This window comes from Triticum dicoccoides, chromosome 2A (assembly GCF_002162155.2).
Source record: "Triticum dicoccoides isolate Atlit2015 ecotype Zavitan chromosome 2A, WEW_v2.0, whole genome shotgun sequence".
Taxonomy (NCBI): Eukaryota; Viridiplantae; Streptophyta; class Magnoliopsida; order Poales; family Poaceae; genus Triticum; species Triticum dicoccoides.
In genome coordinates, this window is record NC_041382.1 from 669,896,345 (window position 1) to 669,908,983 (window position 12,639).

General features: G+C 47.3%; 1 protein-coding gene and 1 long non-coding RNA gene across 2 annotated transcripts; one reads left to right on the forward strand and one right to left on the reverse strand.

The window, feature by feature from the left end:
* The first annotated feature begins 215 nt into the window (after positions 1 to 215).
* Positions 216 to 2,808, forward strand: LOC119359803 (subtilisin-like protease 1). Its single transcript, XM_037625887.1, has 2 exons — positions 216 to 1,115; positions 1,233 to 2,808. Exons 1-2 carry the CDS (start codon positions 216 to 218, stop codon positions 2,457 to 2,459), a joined length of 2,127 nt encoding a protein of 708 aa, XP_037481784.1. The 3' UTR covers positions 2,460 to 2,808.
* Positions 2,809 to 3,830: 1,022 nt separating this feature from the next.
* Positions 3,831 to 9,339, reverse strand: LOC119359804. Its single transcript, XR_005172670.1, has 5 exons — positions 8,971 to 9,339; positions 8,728 to 8,875; positions 5,931 to 6,014; positions 5,512 to 5,589; positions 3,831 to 4,214 (listed from the first exon to the last, which is right to left on the reverse strand). It is a non-coding gene; the product is annotated as an uncharacterized LOC119359804 (long non-coding RNA).
* Between the last annotated feature and the right edge of the window lie 3,300 nt (positions 9,340 to 12,639).

Genomic DNA, 12,639 nt, shown 5'->3' on the forward strand with positions numbered 1-12,639 from the left:
GTAAACGTCAAGGGAGGCTGCCAGCCTGCAGCCCCACTCCCGTACGTCCGCTACACCCGATTCGCATGTAAAAACAACCAACGCCCATTGTTCGTATCGCGGGCATCGCATTGACAGAGCATTTGGAGCCATCTACTGGATACTGTGACTGGACCCTAGCACGTACTACTAGTACATATGCTCCCACACGAACAGCATCTCAAGCAAGAAAAGCCATGGAAACCACAAGGCTATCCTTGCTCTCTCTTCTTCCTTTCCTTCTCCTCGCGATCGCTGCCGCGGCAACCGGCGGCGAGCTCAGCACGTTCATCGTCCACGTGCAAACGGAGGAGAACCGCGTGTTTGGCACCGCGGACGACCGGAAGGCGTGGTACCACTCGTTCCTCCCCGACCATGGCCGGCTCGTGCACGCGTACCACCACGTCGCCAGCGGGTTCGCGGCCCGGCTGACGCGGCAGGAGCTGGAGGCGTTGTCCGCCATGCCCGGGTTCCTCAGCGCGACCCGCGCCCGGACATACACCACGCTCACGACGCACACGCCCGAGTTCCTGGGGCTGAACGTCGAGCAGGGGCGGCGGAACTACACGTCGGAGTTCGGCGCCGGGGTCATCGTCGGCGTGATCGACACCGGCATCTTCCCGGACCACCCGTCCTTCAGCGACGAGGGCATGCCGCCGCCGCCGGCCAAGTGGAAGGGGCGTTGCGACTTCAGCGGCACCTCGTGCAATAATAAGCTCATCGGCGCCCGCAACTTCGTCGCCGCCTTCAACGGCCCGAACGGCACCTCCGCGGGGGTGCCGCCGGTCGATGAGTTTGGGCACGGGACTCACACCGCAAGCACCGCCGCTGGAGCGGTCGTGCCGGGCGCTAACGTGCTTGGCAACGCATGGGGCACCGCCGCCGGGATGGCGGTCCGCGCGCACATCGCCATGTACAAGGTGTGCTACGGAAAAGTTGTAATAGGGTGCGAGGATGCCGACATACTGGCCGGCATTGACGCCGCCGTGGGCGACGGCTGCGACGTCATCTCCATATCTCTCGGCGGGCCGTCGGTGCCCTTTCACCTAGACCCTATGGCCATCGGGGCGTTCGGCGCCATCGAGAAGGGCATTTTTGTGAGCATGGCTGCCGGCAACTCCGGCCCGGAAGAGAGCACTCTACAAAACGAGGCACCGTGGATGCTCACCGTCGCTGCGAGTACCATGGACCGCTCGATTCGTTCGACGGTGCAGTTGGGGAACGGCGCATATTTCCTCGGCGAGTCACTCTACCAGCGAGATGCCGGTTTCTACCCGTTGGTCTACGCGGGCGCGACCGGGAAGCCATTCACGGAGCTTTGCGGAAACGGCAGTCTGGACGGCTTCGACGTCAAGGGCAAGATAGTGCTGTGTGAGCTCACGCGAAACATCACGGTGCTCAACCAAGGTGAGGTGGTGGAGAGTGCCGGCGGCGTCGGCATGATCTTGGCGAGCCCGTTTTTCCGAGGGTACGACAAGTTAGCTCAGGCGAACATCCTCCCAGCGTCGAGCGTCGACTACCTCGCGGGCGCAGCCATTAAATCCTACCTCAACTCCACGGCGAACCCGGTGGCGCGTATGGGCTTCAAGGGTACATTACTCGGCACGTCACCTGCTCCGTCGATCGTCTTCTTCTCCTCTCGCGGGCCTAGCCGTCAGGGCACTGGCGTTCTGAAGCCCGACATCACGGGCCCCGGAGTGAACGTGCTCGGGGCATGGCCGTTTCAGGTCGGCCCACCATCGGCGCCGGTTCTCCCTGGGCCGACCTTCAACATCATCTCCGGCACGTCCATGTCGACACCGCACCTCGCCGGCATCGCCGCTCTGATCAAGAGCAAGCACCCGGACTGGTCGCCGACGGCGATCAAGTCGGCCATGATGACGACGGCCGACATCACCGACCGTTCCGGCCGTCCAATACTCAACGAGCAGCGCGTGACGGCCAACCTCTTCGCCACCGGCGCCGGACACGTCAATCCAATGAAGGCCGCTGACCCTGGCCTAGTCTACGACATTACTCCTGAGGATTACATCGGCTACCTCTGTAGCATGTACACGAGCCAACAAGTGTCGGTGATCGCGCGCCGGCGGATCGACTGCTTGACCACCGTCGTGATCAGCGACCGCCTGCTGAATTACCCGTCGATCTCTGTCACTTTTGTAGCATCCTGGAATTCGAGCGCGCCGGTGGTGGTAAGGCGCAAGGTGAAGAACGTCGGGGTGGTGCCTTCGGTGTACTACGCGGCGATCGACATACCGAGCAGCGCCGTAAGCATGGACATATTTCCGAGGGAGCTTGAATTCGTCGAGGAGGGCCAGGAGCTGACTTTCTCGGTATACTTGTGGCCGAGGCAGAGTGCTACGAGGGTGGTGCAGGGTGCTCTGCGATGGGTGTGCGAGAAGCACACCGTACGGAGCCCAATCTCTGTCACCTTTGCTTGATCAGACTTGATTTTCGGCATGAGAGATGGAAGGATCCAAGAGCAAAATAAAGAAATGACTTTCAGGAGGAACGCCACCATCTCGAGGCCGAATTTGGGCAGGGGCATTTTTGCCCTCCTGTGAAGCGATTCTGTCAGGGAAAATTCCCTCTGGGAGGGGGAAATTGAAGCCATCGTCATCACCAACAACCCTCTTATCTTTCGGAGGCCAATCTTCAACAGCACGATCTCATCTCAAACCCTAGTTCATCACATGTGTTCAATGTTTGTATCAAAACCTCGGATTGGTACCTGTGGGTGACTAGTAGTATTGATTACATCTAGTAGTTGATGCTAGATGGTTTATTTGATGGGACATTATATGTTCAGATTCATTATGTTATTTAATATCCCTCTGATCTTGACCATGAATATTATCTGTGAGTAATTTCCCTTGTTCGTGAGACCATGGGAGAAGTCATGTTGCAAGTAATCATGTAAATTTGATATTCGTTCGATATTTTGATGAGTCAAGATCCAATTTATTACAACTAGAACCTCATGGCTCAACATAACATTCATACATAGCAGGAAACATGGTAGGTCTGAATACAAACATGATGTAAGTGCCTAAGAGGCTAAAAATGGAAAAGCAGACGATCCCACCCCCACAAGGTCTCGGGCAGCCACCTAGGGTCTGCATCATAGGATTAGTCCTATGGAGTAGATTGTTTATATAAATGGTGAGTCTTAAACATCGTAGGATAGTCCTATGAACAATGTTGTGTATTCTTGAAGACTTGCATCAGACCTAAGCCAGCATGCAACATTGTCAAAGAAGAGGCTATGTAATTTAGCGGTGTCAAGCACGAGATGAGAGAGTTTATGAAGGTAAAGAAACATTATAAAGCAACTACTCTAATCACTTACCTAACCACAGTCATAACACTATCTTGCCTCCTCCCTCGCAAAACCCTATGAGGAAGAACCCACTAGGCACTCACACGGTTGGCCATTATATTTTAATTTTGTTTTAGTTACTGTTATATTTTTCTTTCCTCTTTATGGGCAATACCAATGCCACTAACTCATCCCTTCTTAGGATTTTTTTCGCAAAGACATCGCTATTATATGTTTATTCTTGCATATATTTTAAAAGTGCAATTTTTGTCAATTTTTGTTTGAGTTTTTAGTTTATTTTATTTCTTATTAAAGGGTAACACCAATGTCACTAATTTATTATTCCATAGATAATCCCATTGTTTTGATTTTATTTTTTGATTTTCTTTCTTCTTAATGGGTAATACCAAAACCACTAATTCATTCTTATAGAAAAGTTCATATTTTGATTTTGTTTAAGTTTCTGTTTGATTAATTCATTCCTCCTTAGGAAATTTCCTTTTTATGAAATTTTTACTATTGGACACGACTAGCCAGCAACCGTTGGCTGGCTAGCGGTCCAGAGCACACACCCCAAAATTGGTAGTGGACCTCTCCCCGGATACAGCTAGCAAACCAAAAAAGGAAAGAAACGCCTCACGCACATGGCCTCCAGGGACGAGTCTGTCACAATCGTAACTGCTGCTCATGCCGATGCACCAAATCCTCCTTCCCCTTCCCAGTCGCAGACTCCCAAACCTCCCCCCTTGACATGCCCTTCTCCATCTGTCCTCTCCTCCATTGCCACAACTGTTGCCCCCATTTTGGAGGCCATGGACCTGACAGGTGAGCTTCTATCTTGATGTGCCCTCTCAAACACCTTCACTTTTACAAAAGCCTGTGGAACGAAGGGTTTATCAATGAGGGAATATACAACAAGATGGCAGTTAATGCTTGTGAAACTGCAAAAAAGAACTACTAAGGCATTATGCACGCAAAATAATGTGTTTTTTGGCAAGTTGGAATGATGTGGAGGCAAGTCTGGAATGATTTCTAGGCAACTCTTGGTGGAAACACAAGGAAACCCCTCTCTTGAAATTACTATTCTAGTTTATGCTTCGATTTTAAGCATCTACAGAGTGTTGTAGGTTGCCCGATGCTGTTGTTTTTTGGCTGATCTTCAATCTTGTCAAAGCTTTTGGGAAAGTTGTGTAGGCAACCACGGAGAAAAAAATGCAGGCAACTCATGTTTCTTTTGTGGTAGAAAAATAAATTAAGGAAAAAAGAGGTCTTGAAAGTTACAGGGTTTGGATTTTACTAGTGAATTTTGGGGCAAATGTATCCTCGAACTACAAGTTGCGCAATTGTAGTGGTAGCTGACATGTTTCGTTGCGAATTTTGCTACTCCCTCCATTCCATTATACAAGGCCACTATCAAAAATACATTTTGCATCAATACAGGGCCACCAACAGTAATCGAGGCAAAAATTAATGATGTTTCCTCGTACTAGCAACTTTTTAGTACTTACATGCATGTAGTCATAATGACACTCAGCCACTTCCTTTCCATTTATTCGTTCCATGCTTGTGGTGTATTAATGATCCCGGTTAACAAAAAGAGAAGTTGACTTGCAAAGGAGTCATTAAATTTTATCTTGGTACCTATAATATGAGTTTGTGACCTTGTATAAGGGAATGGAGGGAGTACTAGATTTTGGGCAATGTATCTATCTGGGAATTTGCTCTAACTATAGCATTTGTGTTGGTTGTGTTTCTAGCTGTTCACATATCTAGACAAGTTTCTATAATGTTTGGGCAAGTAGGGAATGGTTTAGAGGAAACTCTTGATTATTTAGTTGTGTGAATAAAAAGAAACATAACCCTCTTGAAGTTCTGGTTTTAGCTTGTGCTTTGGATTTTGGACAGGTATCTCCTGGGGATGATGTGTATGCATGTGAAAAAAGAGATTGATTTATTGGCAACCCATGCTCAAAACCCCAAGAAGCAAAAACAGATAAAAATGTTTGCACCTTTATATGGGTTTCTCCTAAGCAAAAACTTGCTTATAAAAATTCAGGCAAAATTGACCCATATTTTGCTCGTGTAATATTTAACTAACCAACCCACATATCGAATCAGAATGACCTAGCATGTAGAGGAGGAAAAGAAAGAGAAGGTTTGATTTTTTTTCTCACCTTATTCATCTTGATTGCAACTATTTTTCCAGTGTTTTCCCCTTGTTTTTCCGACATGAGCAGCTAGTACTGATTTTACTACACCAATTGCAAGAAAACAATAAAAAGGAATAAGTGAGCAACTATAGCGGGCTTTTAAGCAAACCAAGTATTGACAATAAGCTAGTCTTGTCAGTACATGAAAATTGTTCTGTTTTCCTCCAACTACTGGTTGTTGTGCATCTAGAGAAACCCCTTGATGTTTTTCTTAAGTAGCTTTTTTGTACTAGGACTGTGTTGAGAAAACAAAAAAGAACATCCAATTTCTAGGATTTGTTTAAGCAAAATCACTGTTGGCGGTAAGCAGCTCTTGTATGTTTGAAGCAACTCCACTTCTTTTGCTGAAACAAAAAAGTTGGATATCTTTGTATGAAGCTTACCTGAAAATGGGTGTTGGACCTTCTTGCTTGGTCGTGTGCACAAAACCTCAAAAATGTTGCTTTAACTTTGAATTTAGTGAGGCCCTGTAAACAAAACAAACAATCTCTTTAGGCAAGAATATCTACAAAACCATATTTATGAAACTTAGGTGATTTAGGCAAGTGCTATTTATATGTAGACAACTTATCCTATTGGAAAATACCACTTCTGTTGGAATGCCAAGGTGTTTCGAGATCAGGACTACCACTCCACTCTATCACTTCGGTCCATCTTGGAGGACTTGGACCTGTGGACGCATCGGCTCACTTCCACTTATGATAAGGAAGCTGCCTTCTCGTGGCGAGCTTTCCTCTCATCACGCCTAGGCGTGCCCATGTAATCATCTATTCTTCTGTGTATGTGTGTGTGCGCGCGCTTGTTTGTAATCTTGGATTGTAACTTTGAGTAATAAATACAGGTGGGGGGACTCCCCCGGTGATTCCTCAAAAAAAACTTTTGTCTTGTGCAAAGAAAATCAAATATTTGCTAAAAAAATATCTCTGCGCAACTCGCACCAGCCTCTCTAGTAACTAACTATCATGCATTGGGCAAGTTTCGGGTGAAATAAAACCCAATGTTCTCGAGAGAGGATCTTTGAGCAACTCACGCCAGTATCTCTAGCAACTAACTATCATGTATTGGGCAAGTTTGGACACTTTCGTCTCAAATCATTGGTGATTCCAGCCCCCGCATCTCGGTAGTGGAGGGTCACTCACACCAGCATCTCTAGCAACTAACTATCATGTGTTGGGCAAGTTTTTGACACTTTCGGCTCAAATCATAGATGAATCGAGCGCCCGCATCTCGGGAGCGGATCTTTGGCAACTTACGCTGGCATCTCTAGCAACTAACTATCATGCGTTGGGCAAGTTTTGGACACTTTCGGCTCAAGTCAGAGACGATTCCAGGCCCCACATTTTGGGAGCGGATCTTTGGCAACTTACACAAGCATCTCTAGCAACTACCTATCATGTGTTGGGCAAGTTTTGGACACTTTCGGCTCGAATCATCAACAATTCCAGCCTCCGTCTCGGGACCGGATCTTTGGGCGACTTACACCGGCATCTCTAGCAACTAACTGTCTTTCGTTGGGCAAGTTTTAAAAACTTTCAGCTGAAATCATACAAGATTCCAGCCCACACATCCCCAAGTCACAAACCCCCGCCGCGCTCAAAATCGGTTCACCCATAAACATGGGACCCCCACACCCCTCTTCAACCTCCCTATTCCGCCTATACCACATAGAATTGTATATGTGAGCAGAAAAACACATGCTTAGGGGGGCGATTTCGAGATACTTACCAGTGATTTGGGACCTAGTTCCTCGACCACTTGAGACAACGCTTTCCCAGATCTAACTCCACCCTACTAGGTGGTCGTGACACACAGATGGCACTGCCCACTTGGCTCTAGAAGAAAGCATGTTTTCTGGCTAGAACTCAATGCGCACAAATATTATAGATTGACTAGAAGAAAGCACGTTTTTTGGCTGCTGACTTTCTCGGTCTAGAGTACAATCTGAAGCTTCTTACTTTTGCTTGCTTAATGATGTACTGGCGGTTAGCAGAAGTGTCGACATGGGAATTGGAAGCAGCAATAACTGGGGAAGGAGAACTGGTGAATTGATCAAACAGATGGAACTGTGAGTGCACACATCAATGCAATATCTTGTTGTTAACTGCATCTTGTCTGTGGCATCAACGATTACTGTAAGACAAAGAATTTATCAGTCAGATGCAGTGTTGCTTTCCCCTAGGAGAGTTTAGTTTTATGTGTACTAAAAATAGCATAACAATAATGCTATGTCCTCATGCTTTATAAAATCAATGTGATTCTGGTGGCATTATTCAGCAAGCACTGATGTGCTTCTTGTTGTACACATATCTTGTACTGTAAAACTAAATCCGCCCACTACCTTCGTATTTCCCAACGCACCCTCTCTCACACCTCGCTGCCCTCCAGCTACATAGACTATCTGAGAAAAAACCAGACTTGGTACACCGACAAAGCAGCCATATATAGAAGAAAAAAACTAAATTCACCAAGTCATGCCTATTGGTGGTAAAAAAAGTGATATCAAACTTCGTGATCGATATGCACTTGAGGGCCCTTGTCTAAAACAAGACGGGGGGAAAGCAGGCAACTCCCCTGCTTGTTTGTAGGCAAGTCTAATTATTTCTCAAAAAAGCAACTCTGATTTTGATTGTAGGCAAGTCTAAAATCAAAATACCGTTAGACTTAATCTATTACTTATTTAGGATAAAAGAATGTAGACTTGATCTATTAGTTATTTTGATTGTAGGCAACATAGTCAATATTAGTATCATTTGATAAGTCATTGATCTCGGCATTGGCGAGTTTAATGAGCACACAACCACTAAAGCAAAAAAAATCTGAACCTGACAAGCAACTAAGTAACCAAACAATGTGTATAAAACTTTAGGATTGTTCATTATGCGAGTTATTTTGAGGCAACTACCTACAATGTGTGGGCAAGTTTTGGCAAAAACTCACGCAACTAAGTAACACATGACACTGGATTTTGCAATCGTTTCCTGGCATTGCTGTGACATAAATCTTACCGAGGCATTGCTGTGATTTTATCCCCTTTCCCCCATAAATTATCATGTAAGCTCTTTCTATTACAGAGATGCTCAGATTCCCGGATTATTCTACAAAAGGTGAGGCCTCTAACTAATCATGCCACTGCACTTAGCATTCCTGTTCTGTAATTAAAAGGAGAGCAAAGGGTACTACCATGGCAGTTAGCTTCCGCTGGAGTTCGGGTGAGACGCGAGGAAGTCGGGGTACTCATGAAGACGAGGAGCTCACCAAGCTAGCAGAGAGTATGAGCTGTACGAGCGCGACAGCCTCCGGCGGCCAGACACGGCCTAACTGCACCCCCCTGAAATCAGCATGCCCCCACACCACTTATGAGGCCAATACGACCTCGATTCGATTGGAATAAAACGCATGTGTGCAGGAATCAACGATGCTTACCGGCGATCTGAGGCCTGATTTCTCGACCGCTGACGATGGCGCTTCTGGCTCTCGCTCTTCGCCGCTAGGAGTCGAGCTGCACAGACGTGCGGTGTCCCTCCCGTTCGATCCGTCGCTTCGTGGACGCGGCACGCAGAGAAGCGACGGCCCCGGACGCCACCCTTCCGCCTCCGCCTAGTGGTCACTGCGCGCGGAGCTCTAGCCCCTCTATCCTCCTTATGTAGGGGGTTCTCTCCTCCCGCTTCTACAATGCCTTCCCAATCTCCGGCGGACCTCCGGCAACGCGCCTCAAAATGACGAAGCAGAGTGGAGAGAGGCTGGGGGTTGTGGTGGGCCCCCGCGTCCGGCGAGACGACTCTCATCGCACGAACCACATCCACGCCCCGACCGGGAAACACCTGGAGATCATGATTTAGATCCGATGGTTACGGAGGGTGTGTGCTCTGCACTTTTTAGCATTTGGGTTTACTATTATAGATTTATTCTTGCATATTATAAAAAACGCAATTTCTATGTAAACTTTGTGCAAATTTTTCCATTATTTATTTATCTATTTTTCATTTTCATTTTCTTTATATATTTGCATTTCTCTTTAATTACACAAATGCATGGGATATGGGTAGTGATACGATAGCCCCTAGCTAGCTTTTTTCTTTACATGGAAGCCCCTACCTAGCTTGTACTGTTTGTGTCTATACATGCATGGCGGCATGCTGGCATGCTGGTTCGCTTCCGCTGAGTGTGAGGCAGCGAGCCGTTCCCTGCACCCTTGCACGCATGCATGCTCGTCCTTCCGGTCAGCGTAGTGCACAGGGTCGGGTGAAGCGCGTTGTGTGTTTTCTACTCATGCGCACATGCACGAATGGTGATACCAATGCCACATGACAGAAATCGACTGACTGAAATTTTAATTTCAGTCATCTAACCCTTAGTCGGTCCCTTTATTATTAGGTAAAGATTATGTAGATGTAGCATTGTCCTAAATTGTGTGCTTCCTCGTACATAAACTGCTCCACCAAAACAAAGAGATTGCTTCCGTAAATGACGTAATTTGGGTCCCTGATTCCATGGGATTGACTGCGGATATGGATTGGTCATTGATTTCAGGAAACAGGTTGCGCATTTTAGGCAGCAAGCCTCCTTTTTTTCTGTACAAATTAAAAACTTGTGAGCAACGTTATTCAAATTTGCATCACAGGGAACTACTTCGTGCTCCCACCTTTGTTTGCAATGTTGTGTATCAGGTTTTGTTGCAACAAATAAATATATGTTTCCGTTCATTGGAAATTTTGCTTCTATGGTGAATAAACAACTTAAATTTATTTGAAATTTGATGTCATATGTGAAGGAAATATGCCCTACAGGCAATAATAAAGTTATTATTTATTTCCTTATATCATGGTAAATGTTTATTATTCATGCTAGAATTATATTAACCGGAAACATAATACATGTGTGAATACATAGACAAATAGAGTGTCACTGGTATGCCTCTACTTGACTAGTTTGTTGATCAAAGATGGTTATGTTTCCTAACCATAGACATGAGTTGTCATTTGATTAACGGGATCACGTCATTAGGAGAATGATGTGATTGACTTGACCCATTCCGTTAGCATAGCACTTGATCGTTTAGTTTGTTGTTATTGCTTTTTTCATGACTTATACATGTTCCTATGACTATGAGATTATGCAACTCCCGTTTACCAGAGGAACACTTTGTGTGCTACCAAACGTCACAACGTAACTGGGTGATTATAAAGGTGCTCTACAGGTGTCTCCGAAGGTACTTGTTGGGTTGGCGTATTTCAAGATTAGGATTTGTCACTCCGATTGTCGGAGAGGTATCTCTGGGCCCACTCGGTAATGCACATCACTATAAGCCTTGCAAGCATTGCAACTAATGAGTTAGTTACGGGATTATGTGTTACGGAACGAGTAAAAAGACTTGCCGGTAACGAGATTGAACTAGGTATTGAGATACCGACGATCGAATCTCGGGCAAGTAACATACCGATGACAAAGGGAACAACGTATGTTGTTATGCGGTTTGACCGATAAAGATCTTCGTAGAATATGTAGGATCCAATATGAGCATCCAGATTCCGCTATTGGTTATTGATCAGAGATGACTCTCGGTCATGTATACATAGTTCTCGAACCCGTAGGGTCCGCACACTTAACGTTCTGTGACGATTTGTATTATGAGTTATGTGATTTGATGACCGAAGTTTGTTCGGAGTCCCGGATGAGATCGGACATGATGAGGAGTCTTGAAATGGTCGAGACGTAAAGATAGATATATTGGAAGGCTATATTCGGACATCGGAAAGGTTCCGAGTGTTTCGGGTATTTTTTGGAGTACCGAAGAGTTACGGGAATTCATATTGGGCCTTAATGGGCCATACGGGAAAGGAGAGAAAGGCCTCAAGGGTGGCCGCTGATGATGTCGTGTACCTAGGGTAGGGCAATAGACCTGATCTAAGCACCCCTCCCAAGGACACTGCCCTACAATCAAAGGACAACAAGTTCAACCCGACTGGAGTCACCAGAGTGCATGCCCACTCGACCAACATCTCCATTCGGATATCCCAATTCCATTCGACCGGCATATCATCACTCGACGGTACAAAAAACCACTCGGAGTATAGAAGGCCTAAAGTCACCCCGGGTAGCAACAGTCAGGCATTCACTCCATAGTATTAATGATCAATTATATGACTTTATTGCTGGCGTTACCAGTAACGCCCCGTCTTAACGTACATTGAACCCTGTGTAACATGGGATGGCGGGGGTCCTGACGCACTCTATATAAGCCGCCCCCTCCTCTGGCACAAGGGTTTGCACTCCCTGCAACTTCACGCATAATCCAATCGATCGAGCCTCTGGGCACTGAGACGTAGGGTTGTTACTTCCACCGCGAAGGGCCTGAACTCGTACATCTTGTGTGCACAATCTCACCGTAGCTAGGATCTTGCCTCTACATTCCTACCCCCATACTTTACTGTCAGACTTAGAACCACGACAGTTGGCGCCCACCGTGGGGCAGGTGTCTTAGCGACTTTCCGGTGAGGTTGCGATTTCTCCGAGTCCTTTCATCATGGTTTCCGGCGGAGGTTTCGCTGAGGGCCACGAGATCCATCTCGGTGCACTCGTCTTCATCGCCGACGACTCCGCTTGGCTTCAGGAAGCTCCTCTCGATGTCGAGGCGCTCCCCGTCCGCGGGGCGATGCACTTTCGCGTGTGCATTCACGGTGTCCTTCTGCGGCAGCTGTCGACTCAGTATCGGTTGGCCCCCGCGGCATCTTCGCTCCCCGCTGTTCGCCGTCACAAGCGATCCGGCCAGTCACGGCTACAGCGGTGGGTGAAGCATGCGGTGGCGCATCAGTCGGCGACCCCTCAAGTCGTGGCAATCGAGCCCAACGAATCTCTCTACGGCCTGTTCGACCTGTCGACTGGCTCCGGCGAGACCCTGTCCGAGTGCGACAGCAGCGACCCCACGGCGGAGGTCCAGATGGTTGACACGCCTCGTAGTCCGCCTGGCATGCGTCGCAACGGCGACGACGACTGTGGCGGCGATCCATCGCGCGTTCACGAAGAGTACCACCCCGAAACTCTCTCTTCTCAGCAGAGGGAGGAACTTCACCGCCGCAATGTGGAGACCCTCCA

Bases quoted from the DNA above. Each gene is read 5' to 3' on its own strand.
- LOC119359803 (XM_037625887.1), top strand. From the start codon at position 216: ATGGAAACCACAAGGCTATCCTTGCTCTCTCTTCTTCCTTTCCTTCTC. The intron at 1,116-1,232 runs GTGAGCATGGCT...TCGACGGTGCAG, and splicing joins CCATCGAGAAGGGCATTTTT to TTGGGGAACGGCGCATATTT.